The following is a 24833-nucleotide window of genomic DNA, read 5'->3' on the forward strand; positions in this document are numbered from 1 at the left end:
ATTACTCCCATATGGTAGATGCACCACACAACAGTTACCTACATATTATTCCCTCTGAACAGTCCCTGCACACTGAATGTGTATTTACTCTTTGCTGAACATACCAAGTAGGTTGTCTGGCTTATGTTTGTTTTGCGTTCTTGGGGGTTAAACCTGGCTTTGTGCATACTCTACCACTGAATGACATCCTCAGCCCTTTAGTCTTAGATAGGGTTTCCCAGCCTAGCCTCTGATTTGGTGATCTGCCCTTCTTTAGCCTCCCAAGTAATACCCACCTTTTTTTTTTTTTTTTTTTTTTTATCATAAGTAATTCTGGAGTGAAGGTCTGAAAGTTCTGTGTAAATATTCTAAATTACATTCTAGGAAGTGTATGCCTGATTTAGTATTTGTAGGGTATACTTTTTCTCAGATAAGTAGGATACCTAGTATTCCCATTTGTTTGTACTCAACTAAGTACTTCATCTTTTCTCATTACATCCACATGTATATTCTTCTAGTCAGTCTAGAACTTATTTGGGGTAAACTATAAGGTGATGTGCTAAATGGATTTTTCTTTCTCTTTAGGAAATTTATGTGTTACCCTTTCATCTGTAATTTACATCATTTTATACAACCATATAATTCCAAAAAGCCATAAATATTTTTATTAAACTAGATAGTGAGTTAATGAAAGCCTAATCTATAACATTAGGAAATATTATTTATGAGATTGTAACTACATACATCATACAATCCAAACAATATTTAAACAAGTAGGCATTTAGTAACAGGTTTGCTATGCTTATCGGTACAAATGTTAAATGGCTCAGGGCGCTCATGATTGGGGGTAATTTATCTACCTTGCACTGTTGGGGGGGCTTTTTTAATCTCTCCAGCTGAAAGAGTTCATAACTTACAGAACTACATAATGAGTAAATTGGGAGGAGGCATTCTTCTTCATACTGTTTCGTTAATTTTTGTTTTGTTTTTATTTTCAAGTAAACAAAAACTTTCTGTGTTGCTTAGACTGACATTGGATGCCTCGGTGTCCTAAGTAGCTGGAATCATGGGTACCAAACAGCAAGCACTCTTTACTTCTTAGATGATGCATTGGCAGACTGGGAGACTATCAATATAAGTGTGATACAGAGAGTTAAAGAAAAATGATAAAGAAACTTGCTTTTTCCCTTTTAACTAGATACTTGCTTAGTTTGAGCAAAAAATGTTTGCTTAGGAATTAAAACTGTAAATGAAATCTCTTTAATTCTTAGAAAGCACTGATCTAACAAGGATAGCACTTAGGTTTTGTTAGTGTTTGTTTCTAGGCTATATAGTCTTAGTATACTATTTTGATTATTGGGCATTCAGTAAACTGGTAAAACTCTTGCACCCTTCTACCCTCCTCTACCCCCAATTACTTTGACCTTTTGTTTGGGCTTTTTGAGTCAGGGTCTCACTATGCAGTTCAGTCTGGCCTTAAACTCGCAGCAATCCTTGTGCCTCAGGTTCCCCAAACTTGTGCCTCAATACCATCCACTTTGATTTTTTTTAATCTTTGTTTTCATAGACTAATATTTGACAGGGCTATTGTATGAATAGATAAAACAACACAGTGCCCAACACATATTAAGTACTCAGCAAGCATTTGCTGTATTAATACCATCTCATACTCTTCTATTAAAAACTTTATTTCTGATGACCAGTTGAGACTTCAGGAAACAGCTGCTTGAAAATTAGAAATTGGGTTCAATTACAATGAACTCCTTCTGACTTTATCAGACATAGTTCAGATTGCCACATAGTTGTAGGTAACTCCTATATTTCACTTTCCAACCTTCTGTTTTCATTTGCCAGATTGTCACCCCCTGCCACAGCCAAATCTTAACTGCTTTGTGTTTTCCAGTCTTAGATTCTTTATCTGATAGGTAGTGCAATCTCAAGTGAGCTGTACTAGCAGTAAACTTCTAGCTACCCTACATCTGACTTCTCTACTCTGGGTTTTTTCCCTCCTTTTTTGCTTCTCTAACTAGGCTGATAAATACTATTGGGGAAAGTTACATTGCTTGGGGAATTACTGAATGTAGACACTATGCTCATCAATTTCGAGTGGACACTATACTATCTGGCATTCCTTGTTTCAGGTCAACTTTTATCTGCCAACTGAGAACTGTATCAAACCTTCTGTAAGTCTTGTACAGTTCTCGTGAGTTTTGCTGCTGTGTAGGGAAAACAGATGACCCTTTTGTCCTGCCTCAGAATTTAGAGATAGGTTTTCTTGGGAGTTTTCTTCATCCTAACCAGTCTTTCCACTAGAGATAAAAGTAGCATAATGTTTTTTCTTATCCCCAGGAACCTCAGTCCATTAAGTGGGTATTGTTTCACTGTTGCCCCTTTTTCAAGTGCCATTTAAGCTGCTGCAATTTCCTTTCCTCTTAAAAAAATCCACAGGGTAGTTGAGCTCACTGTTCTTCACTGTTTTAACATGGTTGCTAATTGTTTACTGTCTTGCAGTCTGACATCTGTCCTTCAAATTGTTCACAAAGATCACTAATGATTTATGTGTCTGCGATCCAAATAGACCTACTTTTCCTTAAAATGCCTAAAGCTTATGAAATATGTTTGTGTATATTGTAAATCCTGTTATCTTAGGCTGACTACAATGTTTAACTAGTGTTTGTTTTAGAATTTACAAGGACTTGAGCATGAAGGTTTTGCTGAATTCACATTTGCATCTCACAGCTTACTCCATCATTATCCCTGAAGTTAATAAGGGCTGGCATCCATGAATATGCTCGAAGGCATTGTTACTAGTAGTTGTCTCAGTAGTTTTATTTGTATACACAAGGCTGTTAAAACTTAATTCTGTTGAGATCGTTGGATCTTTGTTTCATAAATTGATTTCTTTATAGGTTGATTCCTGTGTTAGTGAATGGCATGAAGTACTCAGATATAGATATTATCCTGCTTAAGGTAAGTAAACCTTGCTGATGGATAAGGAATGTGATTTTTGTGTTCATAAATCTTCACATTTGGTCAATAGAACATTTTTATAGGTTTAACCTTACGTAAATAGGCTTCCTGTTATACAGTAGGCTGTAATACTTCAAGGAGAGAACAAACATAATGAATTTGGAATTTATTTGAAATTATACTTTCTAAATATGCTAATCTGAGTTTAATTCAGCTACATTTAGATTATATGAGCTGATACAATGTAGCGCACCTGAAAGGACCTCATACCCTAACAGTGTTATATCCTGTCCTTCTTTCCACAAGAGAATAGTTCTTAAATGAGGACATGAACTTCACGACACCATCTTTTGGTGCTCTGATTATTTTACTTACACATGTATTATTCCAAAAATTTCCTTTAAAAAAAAAAAAAACAGGGTGATGTGGAGGAGGATGAAACAATTCCTGATAGTGAACAAGATATAAGGCCACGATTTCATCGATCAAGAACAGTGGCTCAGCAGCATGATGAAGATGGAATTGAAGAGGAAGATGATGACGATGATGAAATTGATGATGATGATACAATTTCTGACTGGAATCTAAGTAAGTCAGACTGGGAAAATCACTTGATAAGGTATACAGTTCATCCATTACAGTGTAGGTGCGGCTGGGAATATAGCTCAACAGCATAGCACCTGCCTGGCAAGCAGAAGGTCCTGAGTTCAATTCCTGGCACCAAAAATATATATAGACAGTAGGAGGTTTCACTATTCATGGAGCTATCCAACCATCATTGCGGTCAGTTTTAGGACATATTACCCCCCAAAAGAAACCCCATCCCCATTTTCTCCCAACCCTAGATAACTACAGCACTATGCCTGGCAGCTTGTCCATGTTTTAACATGTACCAATACTTTATTTTTTATTGGTAAGTCATACTCCATTTTATTAGCAGAACAGTTCCCCTTCCCTCATCAGTTGATGGACATTTGTGTTTTTCCTTTTCGGCTGTTGGGAGTATTCATTTAGAATTTTTGTTTAGTTCTTTCAGAGGTGTACCTAGGAATGAGATTGCAGAATCAGTTTAAATGGCTGCACTTGTTGACTTTGTCACCAGCCATGTTGAACAGTTTGTTTTTCCTCTAATTCTTTTTACTGAATCTCTTTCTGAGAGCCATTCTAGTAAATGTGAAAAGATAGCATTGATTTGTGTTTGCCTTTCACTGAGGACCTGCTGAGCCTGAGACTGTTTTGACAGTAAAATCTGGACATCGCCACATGCATTTCCTGTTTTCCTAACCTAAGTTTTTTTAGTACTAATTTGCATGAGAAATGGTCGGCTATTAGATAATTACAAAATAATATTAATTGCTATATTCAAAACTTCAAAAGTATGCTTTTTTAAAAAAAATCACGTCGCCTGTGGTGCTGATCTTCTGACCCACATTCTAACTGGGGAAGAGCTATACTTGTTTGGTTTTCTCTTGATCACTGGTTTTTAAAACTTCACTGCTGCAGCTCAGAGTTTATCAGTCTTAGCACTATTGGTCTGTTGGGCCAAATAATTCATTATTATGGGCCCTACCTTGTATACTATACTATGTTGAACAGGGTTCCTATCTTTTACCCAAAATGCCAGCAGTGGACACAGCTATGGTTCCAGACATTGCCAGACGTCCCTGAGGGAACTGTCACCTCCAGTAAAGAACACTCACTTTTTGTTAGCCCAAGATGTTGTAATTATTAAAGTGGTTAGGGACATACATCACTCGGGAGTGTGTTTTTAGATAGTGTTAATTCTTATTCTGTTGCTTATTTAGTCATAGCTAACATTTTATTTAGGGTGACTAATGTGCTTAGCACTAGACCATGGCCTTTGTGTGTTAAATTTAATCTTTCCAACACCATGGATAGGTAAGGAAGTAGCAAAAAAAATTTTACCCAAGGTTAGCATGGTTAGTACTGACAACCCATCTAGCCTTGGAACCCTGCCTGGTCCCCTTCAGTAGGACAGTTCAATGTCTTCGCTACAGTTGGGAATTTTTTTTTTTTTTTAAATTTATTTGCCTTACATAACAACTATCAGGGTGAGTGGGCAGGCTAAACTGAGATTGTAGCAACAAATACATTCAAGAGGGGGAAATGCCTCTTCACATCCCATGCATCTTTGTATTCTCCCCAAAGTTTTTCTTTATATGTATTTAAAAAAACACATCTGTCTGTTTAACCTGATAGCTGTTATGTAAGGCAAAATCCAATTCTATGTACTTTGCTACTGCTTTTCTGTGTATCATACACCTCGTTCTGTATGGGCACAAAATTTTAAGAATTTTATCCTTGACTCATAATTTGTGATTAACTTTTTGCTATTCTTCAATTGAAAAATTTTGTGTTTTTATTGTTGTTTAGATTGTTATGTAAGTGAAATTTGAGTTGAATTGTATTCTAATGTTAATCATGTATCGAGAATATTTTCTAGCATGTCTTGTGCTTAGTGTGCAGGTGATCACTTTTTTCCAATTTATGTGCCTATTTTATAGCTAAGTAATTACATACTTGATTCTAAATGATGTAGCACAAAGTAGAATTAAGTGTGGGTATGTTGCCAGGATTAATGGTGGACATGACATGGTAGGAACATTAAATCCTATGTAGACAAGAGAATTCTAGTTTGTCTAATCCTATATAGACAGAACAGAATGTCTTCATAGTATAATTTGTCATAAAAAATGTGCCCTTTCTGATGAAATTTTTATGTAACTACCTTCTATTTAATGGATATCTCTTTATCTATAAAGTATTATACATAGAATAAATGTTTAATTATAAAATTATAAGATAATTGAGATTAATGTAACATTTTAAAATTAAATATTTCCTTAGGAAAATGTTCTGCTGCTGCCCTAGATGTTCTCGCAAATGTTTATCGTGATGAGCTTCTGCCACATATTTTACCCCTTCTGAAAGAATTACTTTTCCATCATGAATGGGTTGTTAAAGAATCGGGCATCTTGGTTTTAGGAGCAATTGCTGAAGGTAAGTCCAGCTCAAGTTGCAAAGTCCTTAATAAGTGCTAATAAAGCAGTTGTTACTCAGTAAACAAGATTCATCACTCTGAAATGTATATTGCATTGCTGTCTTGTAATGCCAATGTGGGATAGACAAGACTGTATCCGTATTAACCTTAAAAGGGATGATTGAGTACAAGCACCATCTTACGGTAATTTTTTACTTTGAAATAATTTTACAGTCTTAGGTTTATTTATAGTCTCAGATGTTTTTCTCAAAAGGAACAAAATCCAAGGACTCTGATATTTGAAGCACCCTCATTACCAGAAAAATAGCTTTATGCTTTAGGTAGTAGATTTAGCGTCTTTTGTTTGTTTGTTTGTTTTGGGTACCAGGAATTGAACTCACAACCTCACGCTTTCCAGGCAGGTGCTTATGCCACTGAGCTAAATCCCTGGCCCTATGTAGTAGATTAGGAAACATAAAAAAATTGTCATCAGAGGGTCATTTTTCTGTTTTGGATGTAAACCTCTACAAGAAATTGAAGTATTTTATAGGCATTTGTAAAGGCCATTATTTTTGTAGCAAAGGTAAAATGCAGTCCTGACACTACTGTAAGATATTTATGAGTAGCTAGTGCTAATTTCAGTTATTTTGTAAAATAATTTTGGTGTTGGATATCACATTCATAGTAGTGAAAACATACTGATTTTTTATGGATTTCATGTAACACTTCTCTATTCAAATGAAGTGATTTTGTTGTAACTAAATTTAGCACTTTTTGAAAGGTTTTTGTTGTTCTAGGTTGCATGCAGGGTATGATTCCATACCTGCCTGAGCTCATTCCTCACCTCATTCAGTGCCTCTCTGATAAAAAGGCTCTTGTGCGTTCTATAACATGCTGGACTCTTAGTCGGTATGCACATTGGGTAGTCAGCCAGCCACCGGACACGTACCTAAAGCCATTAATGACAGAGTTGCTGAAGCGCATCCTGGATAGCAACAAGAGAGTACAGGAAGCTGCCTGCAGGTGGGTCAAATTCTTAACACAGTGTTCATTGTGAGAACTGATAATGTAGTAAGAGACTAATTTTCAGCCTTTAGATAGAATATTGATATTCAACTGTTAGCTGAGTATTTTATAGCAAAAAACTTAGAAGCTATACAGTAAGTTTAGTTTTCCTTGCTTTTCCTTGGTGAAGTTTTTATAGGCCTAGCCTGTGGCTTTGGAATTTGCACATTATCATATTTTATATAGTTTGTTTGGTTGAGAGATTTTTATTTACAGCTTTTTACCTGAGTCAAAATGTGGCTCTAAACAGGCTTTGATTTTCTTCAAATGATTCTTTTTTTCATCTTAATGACTGTAAAGATAGAATTATTTTTGACCTTCATTCTTTCAGTGAAGTGATTGTGGTAGGGCTTGTTTTGAAGGAACAACTTGAGTAGATCTACGTGGTAGTTTTCAGAGTACCTATCAACTCCACAGAAAGGTCTGTAGACTTGTGATTGGCGCCTTCACAGCTCTGACTCTGCTTTTATGGATCTGTGGTAGTGGATTTAGGGTTATATCAGATCTACACCTACTTTCAAAGTATGTTCCCTGGGACAAACTTACGTACTAAAAGAGCTTGCCATTTATGTTTAAATCTGTCACTTTTCCCTGTAGGATTGGCTTTTCCACTACTTTTTCAGTAGGAAAAAATAACAAAATAGCAAAGTAAATTTGAGTTAAACCTTACCTAGATTTAAAAGAGTAGTAATGTCTAAAAAGAGTTCTAATTTTGAATGAGCTGGAAATTAAGCTTAATAAGCATGTATATTAACTAATTACAGTAAATCTTTTTTAAAAAGATTTAGGGAGGATAGATTGTTTGATTTCATATAGTTTATTCATTCAGCATTTTTTTTAGCTGTTAATTGTTGTATGTATATGTATATTCAGTGTTGGGCTAACAGTTCCTGCCAACTTGAAACTTAAGGCCAAAAAGAAATACCAAAAAACAATGATACTATTTATGGCAAGGTCTATAAAAATGCATAAAATGATACTATTTATGGCAAGTTCTATAAAAGAAATGCATATTGTTCAAAGTACTAAATATATTAAGGTTTTTCATTAACATGACTTAAGTCTGTCATTTTAGGAAAATTACAGATTAAGTGGCACAGAAGACAGTTTTTTAATCAAGACAAATTTGGGTTTCAAATTGAAGTAATTGCACTGACATGCTGTAGTGTCTTCGTGTCTTGTACATTTGTCCTGTAAATTATACTTAACATACATTGTAGTAACAGATACTCTGTCGTCTTTAATGTATGATGAGTAGTGGAACTGCTGTATTCTTAATCTTTTTTTTTTTGTTAATTGGTACCGGGGATTGAACTCATGACTGCCTGCTTGCAAGGCAGGTGCTTATGCCACTGAGCTAAATCCCCTGCCCCCATGTATTCTTAATCTTAAACACATCCACATTAGAAAGTTTCTGTCAATTTCCTATGAAGAGTAAAATGTAAAGTAAAACGTACAGTTCTAATTCTGATTTAATAAATCACCATAATCTAAGCTTCTTGAAAATGGAGTCATTTCTGTTCCTTGCTATATTCAATACTCAGTACTTTTTAAGCAGTAATCACCAAATATATTGAATGAGTAAATATAAGGCCCAAAACATTTGTAGGTTTCAATTTTACCTTCATAGTTAAGCAGATGCCTATGGGTGACAGTCTTCTTGAAAGGAAGAAGTGAAAAGAAATGTTAAAGAAAATAAAAATAAACATCTGATATAGGGCAAGAAATGCATAAGGTAATGTTTATAGATGCATAATATGTATTATAAGCCACCTATTTAGTTTCCTGTATCTAATGTAGGCTATATGTTTTATGCAACAGTAATATTCTTTTGCTTTAATTTTAGTGCCTTTGCTACCCTAGAGGAGGAGGCTTGTACAGAACTTGTTCCTTATCTTGCGTATATACTTGATACCTTGGTCTTCGCATTTAGTAAATACCAGCATAAGAACCTGCTCATTCTTTATGATGCCATAGGAACATTAGCAGATTCAGTAGGACATCATTTAAACAAACCAGTAAGTGTCTTATGAACAACTATTGTGGGGAAAATACATAGCATAAATAATAGTAGGTTAGCTTTTATTTGAAAATTAGACTTGATGAATTATGAATAGTTTTTAATTAGAGGAAAAGGAATGAAAAAGTTTTTGTACTCTGGATATCTTCATTATTCCAGATGTTTTTGTAGCTACCACTTCATCAACATTGTACCTTTAGATTACATATATTTTGTTTTCTCCTCAGAATGTACACGTATGGGACGTACACTGTATAAAACAATTAGAAATTAGAGTGATAGGTCAGAAATGCTAAATGGTGGTACAGAGTTGTACGCCTTGCCTGAGTATAAAAAGAATATAAAAAGAATGGGTGAAAAGTATCATCAGAAAATGAGCCTTAGTATGTGTTGATTATGGCTTCATAAGTAGTATACTTTAATACAGTGATGCATTTATTGATAAACATTTTATTTCCAAAAAGATATAAAATGACTTTAAAATGAGGTTAAGTTAGAAGATAGTCAAAGGAAAATTGTCACAAAAATTATAGCACAAAGAACAAGTCTTAAAATACCTTCTATAAAGATTTTACACAATTGCTCTAGATGGATTTTAATTTTCATGGCCTGAAAATGAACTTGTTTACATATATCGTGGTGCTTTATATGTTTTTTTTATCATTGTAACTAGGAATATATTCAGATGCTAATGCCTCCACTGATCCAGAAATGGAACATGTTAAAGGATGAAGATAAAGATCTCTTCCCTTTACTTGAGGTATGCTGGGTTGGTAGTACTTAGTTATTTTAACAATATATTTCTTCAGAAGTATAGGTTCTAGCCTAAAATGAGTATATATGATGAGTCATGTTGATAAGTTGATAGCAGACCCATTTCTGTTGAAATACGAAATTAATATATAACTTAATACTTCACTGACAGCACATCAGAGCTAGACATAGTAGTGCACAGCTGTGTACTGTATACCATATTTTAAATTCTTCAATATGTTATCTATCATGTTGTCTTCACATGTATGTGAAGTGGCCTTCGAACTTGGTACCAGTAAAAAAGGACTTCACTTTGTACATTTATTTTCTGATTTGAATTTTTTTCTGTGTACATTTAGGGATTTTTTTAATTTGGGCGGGGTTTTTCTCTTTTTTTCTTTTTTGGTATGGGGAATTGAACTCCTCAATACCTAGCGCAGATGCTGTGCCACTGAGCTATATCTCCAGCCCATTTGTTTGGGGGGTTGTTTATTTGTTGGTGCTGGGACTAGATCTCAGGGATATTTTTTAAACCAAAAAGAAATGTAATATGTTCTTCAATATGAAATGTGGTAACTTACACATACCAATTTGATTTGACACTGATTAGAGCAAGTTCAATCTTTTTCACTCTTTTCCCCTGACTATTTTAAGGGTCATCTACTTTTGCCATGGATTCTTTCATTAGGGTGAGAAGTGAAACCTTCTGTGACTAAGCAGTGGTTAATTTTGGGTCCAACAAAACAATAATCATTATGGCTTGTTTTATCTATGATATCTCTTAGTATGGGAAATGGTTCCAGAGCCCCTCTCCATACAGAATCTGTGGGTGTTCAAGTTTATGTAAACTAACACTGTGTTTGTGTACAACCTGTACATATTCACCTGTATGCCTTAAAGTCTTGTTTAGATCATTTATAATTCCTTCTTCAATGTGAATAGTTGTTGACTACTATTATTTAGGGGAAAATCTGTACATGTTCAATATATGTATTATTTTCAAACAAAATATGTATCATTGACCAAAATGGAACATGAATAAATATATCACTTAAATTTTAAGAAAAAATAGGAACATAGAATGATCTATTCTTCAAGAATAAAACGTAACTGTAGAAACTGTCTTACCTTTTTTCTGAGTAGAGTATCAGCAATGAGTAGACATCCAAAAGAGAGATTTGAAAAGACAAACCTGTTACTATAGACCAGTGGAGTAAGCTTCTAAGTGACTAGGGTCTTTTTGAGTATTTTGAAGCATTTATTATAATCTTAAATATACTCAGAAAATCCAGTGTATGTGCTTCATTCTTTCTAGTGCCTGTCTTCAGTTGCCACAGCCTTGCAGTCTGGCTTCCTTCCATATTGTGAACCTGTGTATCAGCGTTGTGTAAACCTAGTACAGAAGACTCTTGCACAAGCCATGGTATTTTATTTTAAAATATCTTTGCCTTCCTACATCATACACACTTCTAAAGATAATGCATAATGTGTCCATACTCTTTGAGTAACCAATTAAAAGCAAAAATACTGTTTAATTTCAGTTAAACAATGCTCAGCCAGATCAATATGAGGCTCCAGATAAAGATTTTATGATAGTGGCTCTCGATTTGCTCAGCGGCCTGGCTGAAGGACTTGGAGGCAACATTGAACAGCTAGTAGCTCGAAGTAACATCCTAACACTGATGTATCAGTGCATGCAGGTGAGACTTGTATAGTTACAGTAATTTGAAACCTGGTTCTGTGTGTCACTGTGGGATTAACAATCTCTTCTTTTCTTGTAGGATAAAATGCCAGAAGTTCGACAGAGTTCATTTGCCCTGCTAGGTGACCTGACTAAAGCTTGCTTTCAGCATGTAAAGCCTTTTATAGGTATGAATATTTTCTGCTATGGGTGTGGTTTTAAATTATTTTTACATCTGACTTTTATTGTTTTATGAAAAATAGGTTTCATGGAGTCTCAGCATTCATATTTTATAGCTGGTTAAAGTTAAGATGCTCTGATTAAAGCAGGCAGGATGTGGGGAATCCCTGTTGTTTCTGGTGCTCACCATCACTTTTAGCGCCCTTCTGGGGATGCCTATTGCTGGAGGAAATTTGAATGATATCAGCTTAGAGAATAGGATGGGTCTGCCAGGAAAGCCTGGATGTATTGTGTGCAGGTGAACACTTTTAAGAGTAGCATTCTTTTCGGTAGTGCCCCAAGATACTAATTCAGTGGTGCCTCAATTCATAAAATGCTTTTGTTTGGAAATAATTTGGTTTGCAAACAGAAGTAACTGTTGGCAAATTTTTTTCCCCTTTTTGTACCAGGAATCAAACTCAAAGTCTCACTCATGCTTGCCAGGCAGGCACTAATGCACCTGAGCTATATTCCTGGCAAAATTCTGTTTTTGTTTTGAACTCCAAATCAGGTGACAAACAACAACCACTACCACTGCCACCTTTCCCGCACAAACATGGACTTGACCCTCCTTTCCAGAATGAGGAACAGATTAAGTTTGTGAACCCAGGTATCACTATAATCAAGGTTTCTCCTAATATACCAACATCCTTTTTGGGAACTGTAGGAAACTTCAAATACCACTTTTAAAATAAATGATTTGTTTTCTTTTCTAATAGCATAATCTGTATTCTCACCTTAGGTGAAAATAAAAAGTGATTCTTACAATGTCGTAACCCAAATGCTGTTAAACCTATAAGCTAAATGATTTTTCAGTATTTCCCTTCCTATATCTCACCATGTTTGTTGGGAATTTATTTATACTTTACTTAAATCTTTATTTAAAATACTGACATAAATTATTTTCTTTTGACACAGTTGTGCTTTATAGAAAATTATTTATTGAGTTATTATATTATAAGTCTTAACTACCTTAAAAATAAAATGAATTTGTGGGAAGTTGGTGATACATATATTTATTATGTAATTATAGTTTCGGGGGGGTGTTGTTGCTTTTTGTTTTGTTTGAAAGGAATTGTTTAGTTTGGCAGTGTTGGGGATTGAATTCAGGATTTGCAAAGTGTTCACTGACAGAGCTACATACATCTCCAGCTTCCTTGTTTGCCTACCTCTTTCCTTTCCTTTCCTTTCCTTTCCTTCTTTTCTTTTCCTCTTTCTTTCTTTCTTTCTTTCTTTCTTTCTTTCTTTCTTTCTTTCTTTCTTTCTTTCTTTCTCTGTTTCTTTAAGAACTCACTGAGTTGTTTAGACTGACCTCAAGCTTGTGATTCTCCTATCTCATCCTCCAAAGTAGCTGGGGGTATAGGCCTGATATCATTACCACTCCCAACTTACAATTTTTGATTTATTAAACTTATATGAAAAGATTTAAAATTTCAAACATTTTATTCTAAAAAAGTGTTTTAAGGTATAAAAATAGGAAAAAGTACAACATCCTCGTTTTCTAGGTTTAACTATTTGTCAGTATGTTACAAATCACCACGTTTCTCATATACCAATAGCAGTAGACATGAAGTTTCCAGTTATGGTTAAGCTTCTGATATTTCAATATGTATCTCCATATCTCATTTTTACAGTATTTTTTGTTGTTACAAAAATAAAACCAATTTCTGTTCTAGAGATTCTTAGTGTATTTTTCTGATCGTATCTTTTGATGTCATTTAAGCATGTTCTGTGGTCCTTTGTGTGTAATGTGCCTGTCAGTTAACTCTAGAGAGAATGAGGGTTAGTGAGATTCTAGTTTTATTTTTGTTTTCTTAGACATTGATTAGATGGAATCTATGCTTTCTGTAGGAGTTTAAATGGTATTGTGGTGGTTTTAATGCTTTTTGTTTTGTGGCTGTGTGTGTGTGTGTGTTTCTTGTTAATGTTATCAACCATGATAATTATTGTTTAGATTTTTCTTAACTGGGGAAATAGTTTTGCTCTGGGAACATTTGTCAATGTGTAGAGATTTTTTTTTTTAAACATTGGGGAGGCACTAGTGTTCAGTGGGTAGAAACAATGATGTTCAATAGCCTGTAATGCTAGAACTAAATATCCTGTAATGCATCCTTTCAGAAGCCTAATAATCTAATGCATCTTTTTTATAGTGCCACAGTGCCATTAAATTTTAACAAGATTGGGGTGGGGGGTCAAACCATAGCAATCCACTAATTTATTAGGAGTTAAAAATGTATGAGATTCTAATTCTTCATTTAATGGTAAGAATATTGTATTAGATGTTTCTCTTATCAATAAATTGTTACCTTAGGACAAATTATAAAATAGTTGCAGAATAAGTACTTCTTTCTCTTTATTTACCAGTTTTCAAATTATGTTGATTCCTAGCTTCTTCCAAAGATAGCTTTCATGTTTTAGAGTTTAATTTGTGTTTATCTTTCGAATTTATGATACTTAAGTGATCTTACTGCTGACAGTGACAGCTTAATCAAATTAAGTTCAACATCTCTTCTGTTACAACAGTATAATCCAGGTGTATTTTAAATATTTCCTGTCTTATTCTTTTATGAGGCCTTTCACTGAAAGCCCCTTGTCCCTTTCAGTGGAAAGTGACATTTAAAAACCACAATTGGAACACTAGGGTGGATACTGCTATAAGAGCCATAGTCACATTGGGGCTGCAATAAGTGGATCACAGGTTTGAGGCTGGAATGGGCAGTTGAGACACTGTCTCAGTGAAATGTGTTAAAAGGGCTGGGGATATATAGCTCACTTGTAGAGTGCTGTGTTCACTCCTTCATACCATGCCAAAACAGAAAGTCTAAAGTCACTCTATGAAAAACTGGCGTGGAAGATAATCACCTTTTATTGTATCTGGTGATTTATTTGTTTATTTTTTGATTCTGAAGATTGAACCTAGGGCCTCACACACACATACTAGGCAAGGGCTGTACCACCAAGTTACAACTCTCCCCACTTTTAAATTTTTTGTTATTTTGAGATAGGATTTTGCTAAGGTGCCTACATTAGCCCTTGAACTTGGAGTCTTCCTGCCTTAGCCTTCTGAGCAGTTAAGCTTTCTAGCATGCTGCCTTTCCTGGCCTGTTTTTCCCACTTCTGATTTGAATTTTCTCAGTTAAGTGATGAGACTGCGCTGACCATTTCTTTCTAAAGATAGCTAAAACATACCCAAATCAATCTTTCCTTATCTACTTCATATGAAACTTCTTTGGCCAGACATTACCTTCTTGGGTTTCTTAGAATAAAGGAGATACTACCAATCCTTTTAAAAGGTATTTTTTAATGTAATTATATATTTTTCATGATTCTGTAACTAACGTTGCAGTGTTTGGTAAAATTTTCTTTGAAGTGAAATAGAAACTGCTGTTGAGAAGTTTACCACATAGTTTTAACTTTTTGTTTTTTCCCCTAGCTGATTTTATGCCAATATTGGGAACCAATCTAAATCCAGAGTTCATTTCAGTCTGCAACAATGCCACCTGGGCAATTGGAGAAATTTCCATTCAAATGGGTAAGATTTGTTTTCCTCCCTGGTGAAGTGTAGAGCCTTGATATCACAGTTTTTTCATTTATTTTCATCTATGTACATGATGTGTCACTGTGAATAAGGGAATAAAAATGTTTTATGCCCATATTTTGACATTCAATTTTTTCTTTCCTGTTTTCTCTTTTTGTGGAATGATCTAGGTATAGAGATGCAGCCTTATATTCCTATGGTGTTGCACCAGCTTGTAGAAATCATAAACAGACCCAACGCACCAAAGACGTTGTTAGAGAATACAGGTACCATATGTCTGAAATGTTACGGTGATCAGAAAATTAGTTATCTTTAATTTTAAATTAAGATGCGTAGAGAAACCAAAGCAAAGCTAATTTAAAAACTCATAAGCATCTGTTTTGGGTTCTCACTAGTGAAATGCATTATTTTAGCTACTTTCCATGACCAGTTTTATTAAACATTTGGAAAACTCCTTTTTCCACATTCTCATGTTATAATATTTGTTAAAGTAGATTCCAGCTAAGATAACCACTGAAACATAGAAATTTTGCTTTTTAAATTGAGAGAACAAGTAGATGAGAAATAGTGATTTTTTTTTTTTTTTTTTTTTTTTTAATCCTTGAAATTTAGGGGTGAGCCAGGCATCTTGAAATATGGTCCATGCCTATAATCCCAGTGCTCTGGGAGACTTGAGGCAGGAGGATCACAAGTTCTTACCCAGCCGGGGCAACTTAGCAATCTGGGCCCTGAGTTATTCAGTCTCTGGTGCTCCCCTCTCCCTAAAAATAGATTGCAGTTTAGTGACTAAATTGCTTAATAATGGCACATATTTTGTATTCCATTATAAATTTTTCCTTAATTGGGAATTTAACCATTCCCTGCAGAATTTTTTGATTTTTTATTTAGGAGGCTTGTTTCTCTTTTGCATTTATAGAGGGCATGTTTATATTAAAGAATACCTTCCATACTATAGAACACATGTAGGAGTGATTGAATCTTTTCTTCCCATTCTCTCTGTATTGCTAATAATGTGTTCTTATTGTTTGTTTTTGTTAAAGCACATTCCTTCGTGTATTTACTAAGATAATTCTAGTAATTCATAGCAATAAGGATCCAACCAAAGTACTGAACAAAGGTTAAAATGAGGTTTTCCAAATAAGAAAGTTCACACTCAAGGGTATTTTATTTTGATTTTTAAATTTTAATTTGTATTTTTTCTTAATGGATTAAAATTGATAATGTTTATTGGTATGGAAGGAAATCTTTTCAATTATGAAAGTTATCTGGCTGTTTAGGTGTATGGGTACTGTTTACTTCACAAAGTGAATTAGATTTTCTTGCTAAAAAGTATAAAAGTCATATATAGAGGATAGTTATGAAATCTTACAATATTTTGTCTCCTTAGAACACAGTACCTATACATAACATTCAGATTTGAAACATTTGCCATTGTAAAATTATTGTTGAGCCTAAAGAAAACTTCCTGTTTATTTTTAAATGTGAATGCATAGCTACAAATAAATGTTGAGTGTAATGTATATTAAAGTTTCTTGTGGGATATCAGCTTGTGTAGTTCCTTTAACAGATTGGCTTAATTTATAAGATTATACTCCAAGCATAACTATATCCTAAGTAAATCATAAAACAGTTGTTAATAGTCTATAAGTTGATGGGCTGAATCAGACTGATAAATGCACTTGGGTTCATTAGATTACTTTTACCACAAGTGTCTGCATATAATATTTTTTTCTGTATTCCTTACCCCCATAAATGGGGTTCTTTAATTGTTAAAGTACTGAGCATAGATTTTAGCAGCTCAATTACCATTAACTTAATTTTTTTGTAAAGCCAATTCCTTAGTATGTCGTTACTTGCTTTTTTTCCAATTAGTATATCCTACACTGAACTTTTTTCAATGGACCATCATCTGCTTTATCGCATGTTTCATTGAATTGTTCATTACTTGCCTGTTAATGAGAATGTTGCATAGTTTGTGTCTTTTGAACATAGGTTTTCTTTCTCTGGCTTCATATGAATCTGCTGAATTTTAGTATTATCTGTGTAGTTTGCTTCAAGTAATCCTTAAACATTTTTCTTTATCCCCCACCCTTTTTTTATGAAAGATTAAATCCGTAAGTTTTTGAGAGAACACCATTAAAGCACTTCATGGTTTGTTTTGTTTGTATTTTTGCCTGTTGTGTATAAATGTATTTATATGTATGTACTTCTGAATTGCAGAATGCAGTTCTGAGTTGTACTTGTTTTTAGCTCTTTGTAAGTCTAAGGAATTCTTAAATTTTGATGGTGAATATTAGTCCACTTCAAAAATTTTTCAAATATTAACATGTAATCAGTATAATGTATTACCTATTTCATGTTATACTTTATAATAAAGATAATTCTTTCCTGTGGTCCACATATCACATGTCATCAGAGTGGACTGTCTAAATTTCCTTTATTAGTATTTTGTTTCAGATATGGTTTGAAATTAGTGGACTATCATCTGAGTTATGAAGTTTGTTGGAATGGGATTTGACATAGCATAACAGTTTTCCAGTCCATTCAGTGAGTGTCATAATGCTTGAAATCTGTCAGGTTGATTTGAAATCAGGAAACTAAGTTCCTCTGGTTTGTTTGGAAAGTATCAGTTCAAAATGTTGAATTATCAAAATTTGGATTAATTTCCCAGATAATTTTCTAAGAATGAAGTCACTTAAAAAAGAGGTATAATCTGCCAAGTGTAGTAATACGCCCCTATAAATCCCACCACTTGGGAAGCTGAGGCAAGAGGATTGCCTTGAGTTCAAGGCCATCCTGGGCTACATAGTGAGTTCAAGGTTAGCCTGAACTACATAGCAAAATGTTGTCTCAAAAAAAAAAAAGGTATAGGAAAATGAAAAATAAACTCGAACGATTGTAGGTATAAATGGAATGTGTTTAAGTAGCCAGTTCATAAGTAGAATCACATTTATTAATAATTCTTCAGATGAAAACTATAGACATCAAATTAAATTCTGAAATTTCAGCTGGCTTTGAATGAAGATTCTCTAAATCCACTCATTTTACTTGCTTTTTATTAACGATACTGATATTTGATTGAGCAAGGAAAGCAATTTATCATGGTTTTTGGTGTTCTCTCAATCTTTAGAATTTTTTTAATTCCTTTTGTTTTTCTTTTTCCAAGAGTATGCCATATATGTTGCTGCCCCTTATTTTAGGGGGTGGTAATAAACAGCACTGGTGAAATCTTATGTTTATTATCATACACAAATTCTGTTGGTTTCTGTTTCTGAGTTATTTGTTGTTTTTTCTTTATTTTTTCTCCTTCCCCCTCATTTGCTCATGTCTTGGTTGGCGTTTGGTGGTGTATAACCGTGATTGCGTTACCTTAGCAATAACAATTGGTCGTCTTGGTTACGTTTGTCCTCAAGAGGTGGCCCCCATGCTACAGCAGTTTATAAGACCCTGGTGTGTATTATTCAATCTTTTTTTTTAATTCATTTTTCTTCACTCTTTCTTTCTCTATCTCACTTTTAGATATATTTTCAGTTCATTACAAAAATCACAATCCTTAATCATTGCCAACCATGTGACTAATCTTGTCCTATCAGGTTCGTGAGATTTTTCAGTAGCATCGTCATGTATATTTATTTTATGTTGTGGCTAACGACTAATTGATGCATGGGATAAGATTGTCACATGCTTGCTGTGTTAAAAAGCTTGATTATACATTAAAAAGCATTTAAATATCCACCAGAAAAATTAAGATGCATGCAATTTTTATAAATTTAGGTTTTTGCATTACGTTTCTTTTTTAGAATTAATTTGGAAACTTGGATTGCATTAAAGACATATTTAAATTTGTTATGTATAATATCTTATTTGCTTGTTAATGTAAAAGTTAAACATCTACACCATAAGTTGTATAGTAATAGTTTATATTGTTGCAGTATATCCTACTATATTCTGCTTCTTTTAATTGATAAACCTTTAATTCAGATCATTTTTAGTAGTGTTTAATGGAATATATATAAGTCATAATACAGTTTTTAAAATTAATTTGCTAATTCTTCTTGGTTCAGGCTCAGTTTAAATGAGACAAATCAGCTGTCCATTTTTTCATAGATATATAGTCTATTAAGATAAGTGTGAATTTCACTGCTTGTGCTGTATTATGATAAGTTGGGCCCAACATATGAGAAAGTAAAAGTAAGACTTTCTGAAAACTGGTTTAATATATCTATTTCCTATATTGTGCTTATTCCATTAAATACTGTCTACTAGCATTGTGATTGAGCCTGTTTTTTACTTAGATGCTGAGTTAACTTCTATAATTCAATAGGTGTACCTCCCTGAGAAACATAAGAGACAATGAGGAAAAAGATTCAGCATTTCGTGGGATTTGTACCATGATCAGTGTGAATCCCAGTGGCGTAATCCAAGTAAGGTGTTTGTAAGATTTGTTTTTAACTAATGTTGTTGTGAATAATAAAATTCTAAAGGAAATATTTCAGGACTTTAAACTATGAAAACAGTAACCTTCAAATATATTAAATCAGACATTTAAAATGTTGTGTATTTCTTAATTATTTTGAAGTGATAGTGCCTGCTTATCAATAAATAAGATAGCCAGAGCTTTTTATTTACATGCAGACTGTATTTGTTTACTTTATGCATCATGCCTCAAATCAAGGAACATCAATTTGCTGAGTTTGACAGTATATACACTTACGAGAGTGACCAGGTACCATCCTTCTGTTACTTTTGCAGAAATCAAATATTGAAATATAAATAGATCACTAAATCAGCCATTGAAATTGCTTTAGTCTTGAGGTTTTATCATTTATTCCTCTTTATTTCCAAATTCATGTTATATTTAGGCATTCTAGTTACTTGACAACAGTGTAGCCATGAGTCAAGTCAGCTGTCAGTTTACGAGAGACATAAAGTAGAACATGTTGAAATGCACCACATATGTCCAAACTCAAAAGGACCCTAGGCTTAACAACACATTTAGGGACAGGGATACAGCTCAGCAAAATACTGCCTGCCTGACAAGTACAATGTTGTGGGCTCTATTCCCAGTACAAAAAACAAAAAAAACAAAAAAAACAAAAAACTCACCTTCTTCAGTAGATACACTCTAAAAAAGGGAAAGTAAAAGGAAAACCCAGAACATCCAAGGCACATGAAGTGAATTAAGAAATGTATGAAGTTATAGGAAAAAATTTCTATATTTATAGATGTCCACTTGAATAAAACTATAAAATGTTTTTATAGCAGTAACTTTTTTGCAATTATTTTTAAGAAAACTTCTTTTTCAAAACAATGGTACTTTGAATATTTTAAATTGGAATCTTGATAATTCTTACATTGTAGGTTTTATTGACTTGTTTTTAGAAACAAATTAGCTTACAAAATTAAAGTTGATGGCAATAGGCATGAAAAAGTATACAAATTAGAACTGAAAAAGAATGTTTTGAGTAATTTCGTATTGCTAAAACATTAATTAATATGCGACAAACCAGTACCAATGTAAAAGAAAGATCATAGTTGCAAAATAATTTAGCATCAACTTTCTATTCAATACTGGAAAATTTGGTTTCATTTCGTAGGTATTTTAAAGGTATCTAATATGATACAGGCCATATTTGCTTTTTGAGACAGGGTTTTGCTGTGGAGTTCAAGCTGGTCTTGAACTCAGCGTGATCCTCCTGCCTTAGCCTCCCAAGTACTGAAAATACAGGGCTGCACCACCATGCCCACCAACTTTTTGAATTACGATTTTTTAAATCACAAGTGTTGTGTCCATCAGTGAAGAGTTTGGCACACCAAGTCATGCCATACCACTGCTCTGCTGAAAACTGCTCCCAGCAATCCAAACCTGGCGCCAAAAAAGAACTTTCAAAAGGCGAAGTTTATTACCACAAAAGACAGTTTATTTGGAGGGAAAGATGGGGGAAAAGAGAGGATGGACAGCTCCTGTGAGGTAGTAGGGGCTTCAGAGCTAACAGCCCAGGTGCTCTTATCCCTGGCTCCCTTTGTTGCACATCAGTGTCTTTCCCCTCCCCAGGGAGCACTTGTGGATATCTGATCTGTTCTCTGGACTGTATGATCCTAACCTAGGCTTTCTGGCCTTTTGTTTTCTTTCTATCTCTATAATAAGTGAAGGGGGAGAGTCTGTTAAGAAGGCAGCTTAATGATTACTACATAAAGGGGACATGTGTACATGCATATCTGGTGCCGTAGTATATTGATGTTAGTGAAAGTGTACATACATGTATATATGAGCAGAGGGGTGTGTGTGTGTGTTTTACATATTAAATTATTAAAGAGTCCTTAGGTAGCTGTCTCTTACTACCCATTCGTTTGGGGAGCAGGTGGCTTTCCTGGTAATCATACTGCCTGGCATCTCTCTCAAGTCTAGCTGGCTTTTCCCTCTTTTGTCTTTCTAGTTACTGTAACTGCCGGGTCTATCTGTGAGGACAGAAACTGCTTGTAAGAATTTCTCTATTGACCTTAATGTGCTCAATGAGATCTTTATCTCATTTTCCTACTTATGGGACCCCTCTCCCTACACAAATATTAGGTGTTTTAAATCTTCAGCATCAAGTTCGAAAATGAAAATGTGGGAAATCCTAACTTGAATAAACCGCTTTGAAGCACTTGATGTATAAAAGCATTGGCCATGTGTGGAATTGCTAATTATTTCAGGACAAGTCAAGAGTGAAACAATAGCACAGCAAAGGTTGCTCAGGAATGCAGCACCTGTATAGCAAGCGCAAGGCCCTGGGTTCAATTCCTGGTACAAAAAAAGGAAGGAAAACCCAATATTTCCATAAAATACTTAAAATCTGATTATCTTTTAAGTAATTTTCTGAGAGTTGGGTTTTTCACTTTTATTTGTATGAGATATTTATAAAACTACATAATTAGTCTTTTATAGCTTTTGGTCATTTAAATTACATGGAGCTTAAAATGTAGAACTATTCCTATATTTTCTAATCAAGCTCTTAGTAAAGATAGGTTTTATGTTGTTCCTAGGCCAATGTGAACTGTGCTGTTACTGGACTTGAGATTCTTTAATGCAATAAATTAAATATTTTATTGGTGTTGATTTGATGCTTTCAGGCAATTACTGATGCTAAATATTTACTCAGTATTTACTCGTTTATTTTCTTTGTGATATGCAGTAGGACATTAAATTAAATGTTTCTTTCGTGTTACAGGATTTTATATTTTTTTGTGATGCTGTTGCATCATGGATTAACCCAAAAGATGATCTCAGAGACATGTTCTGTAAGGTAACTACTACGTCTTTATGATGCATCTTGGGACTGAAAATCCTAATTTAAAGGTTTGAATTATTTTTAATTTAATTTAGACTTTGGCTCCTTAAGCCAGTATTGGTGAGCTAAATGATCTCTGTTCTTAGGAAAGAACTTGGCTCAGTTTTGTTTTAAAGAGGTACAGCAGTGATGCTGTCAGAAAACCATGCAGTGTGAAAAGTCTTCTTTGGGCAGTACCGCTGACTCAACGTGGTTCTCATGCTCCACTTACATAAGATAGAATGTGTTCTCCAAGAGGGGTAGTTGAGATTTGGAACAGAAGATAAAAATGTTGAACACAGTAAATCTAAGTGACTGCCACAAGGATTTGAGTCTCTCTATAGTCTTTGCTTTATTGGTACTTCTTTTTTTATTAATTCTAGTTAATACATAGCTATAACATACGCAGTTACACATTTGAATCACCTAATATTTGAAACTGTTGAGCTATGTTTGTAAACATGAACCCAACAATAGAATTGATGGTGTTTAATATCAGAAGCAATACAACTTTGAGTTTTTCTGTTCTATCATTGATAAACTAATGTTTTCACTCTTTGCAGATCCTTCATGGATTTAAAAATCAAGTTGGGGATGAAAATTGGAGGCGTTTCTCTGACCAGTTTCCTCTTCCCTTAAAAGAGCGTCTTGCAGCTTTTTATGGTGTTTAATGTAATACACTTAGGCTGCAGTCCCAAAATTAGGGGTAAGTTTTAAGAAGTTTGAAAATTTTCTTTCTTTTCTTTTTTTCTTTTTTTTTTTTGGACCAGGGATCAAACTCATGACCTAGCACTTCCCAGGCAGGTGCTTATGCCACTGAGCTGAATCCCTGGCCCAAAGTTTGAGAATTTTTATAATGAAGTGATTTAGTTAGGACTTTAGTCTAAAACAGTAAAATAGGACAAACAATTCTATTCTGAAGGAGTTGGCTAAAACAGTTTCATACTGTGGTATAGTTGGGCTTTAAAATTACTTAAGTGAAGGCTAGGGAATTTTTTTTAAAAATTCCATTATGTGAAGTAAAACAGATGGCTTCCCCTTTGAGTCCTAAATAAAAATAAACCAGGATTGGGATATTACTTTGTTTCAGCTTTTATAGGGGGTGTGTTAAAGAGTTTTGCCCTACATGGAGATATCATCATTCATAGTGCTGGGATAAAAATGATTCTCTTATATAATAAAGACTTGTGTGTTGTGAGCTTTAGGAAAAACCCATTTAGAATACAAACTGCTGTGACTCAGTAGATTCACTTACCACATATTCTTCAGCATTGAGCACTGCCGTGTGCCCAGCACTGTGTTTTAAAAATGATGACTAGAAATGCAGTTTTGATTTGGAGCAATAGAGGATTGAGTCCACTTGGACCCTTGTTCCTTGAGCTTCACTATTCTTAAATGAGATTAATAATTCTGATGTCTTCAACTTCAGTTCTCTCATTTCAGTTATGCTGATTAAACTCCAATAGTGCACAGTGTCAAAGCCAGGTACATTGTCTAGCACCTTGCATTGTCTCAGAAAATACCAGAAACATGGTTAGTATAGTGAACCAAGATTTGCAGTTTTTATGCTGGTTTTATGATCAGGGCTTTAGACTTCCTTAACTGGAAGGCAGAGGCTATAATTGAATTTGTATGTAGAAGATGTGCAGCAAATTGAATTATACTTTACCTCAGAGCTTTTCTTAGTCACTTGCTGTTTATTTAATTTCTGCTAGATTTTAATCCTGGAAATACTTCATTGCCTAGTTTTCTAACCTAAAAGGCAGTGGAAAAGAATTTACAGCCTCAAAAATATCACAGGTCCTTTGTATGTGTATTCTTTCACCTTGGTCTTGAGTTCTTAGAGCTGTTTTATGACTTGAGCATTTTGAAAAAGTGCTTGAGTCACTTTGGTAAATAAAGAGACGGAAGTAGGTAAGAGTGATTCAGTTTTTAAGAGTTCAACAGTAAGCTGCTAAGTCTTCGGCATTTTTAAATTTGTTAACCTCTGTAGTCCCATCAGCAATTATGAGTTAACTTTAGGGATCACTGTTGTGAGGCAAGATGTGAAATAATGTTCAGTTTTCTAACACTGTATCAGTACTTTTTATTCCCGCCTCTTTCTCCTGCTCTTCCACTCTTTTTAGAGATACGGAAAAGGGGATTGCTTGTCCTCTACCCTCTGTGAATTTATGTCAACATTCACAAATGTTTCCCCTTTGGCGTGAGTGGATATAGTAGGGTTTTGTTGTAGAAGAATCACTATCAGGTAATACTGTAATTAGGCAAGCCATTAATCTTATCTGATTTGTTAGTGT

The 24833-nt window shown here is 34.3% G+C and overlaps 1 protein-coding gene across 3 annotated transcripts in view; it reads left to right on the plus strand.

Moving 5' to 3' along the window:
• The window catches only part of Tnpo1 (transportin 1), an 86678-nt gene that overhangs the window by 55507 nt on the left and 6338 nt on the right, over positions 1-24833 (plus strand). For 2 of the 3 annotated variants that reach the window (XM_063258333.1, XM_063258334.1), the window contains exons 10-24: positions 2889-2949; positions 3369-3537; positions 5818-5970; positions 6748-6973; positions 8862-9033; positions 9709-9795; positions 11104-11211; positions 11330-11488; positions 11570-11657; positions 15122-15220; positions 15397-15492; positions 18601-18676; positions 19551-19650; positions 22438-22512; positions 23100-23242. In XM_063258333.1, the coding sequence (XP_063114403.1) occupies positions 2889-2949; positions 3369-3537; positions 5818-5970; positions 6748-6973; positions 8862-9033; positions 9709-9795; positions 11104-11211; positions 11330-11488; positions 11570-11657; positions 15122-15220; positions 15397-15492; positions 18601-18676; positions 19551-19650; positions 22438-22512; positions 23100-23207 (1777 nt within the window). In that variant the 3' untranslated portion in view covers positions 23208-23242. Of the gene's footprint in view, positions 1-2888; positions 2950-3368; positions 3538-5817; positions 5971-6747; positions 6974-8861; positions 9034-9708; positions 9796-11103; positions 11212-11329; positions 11489-11569; positions 11658-15121; positions 15221-15396; positions 15493-18600; positions 18677-19550; positions 19651-22437; positions 22513-23099; positions 23243-24833 lie in introns of those variants that run through there. The other variant, XR_010050558.1, reaches the window with a different exon arrangement.

This window comes from Cavia porcellus, unplaced genomic scaffold (assembly GCF_034190915.1).
Source record: "Cavia porcellus strain 051 isolate PalLab524CR breed Dunkin Hartley unplaced genomic scaffold, mCavPor4.1 scaffold_11, whole genome shotgun sequence".
Lineage (NCBI taxonomy): Eukaryota > Metazoa > Chordata > Mammalia > Rodentia > Caviidae > Cavia > Cavia porcellus.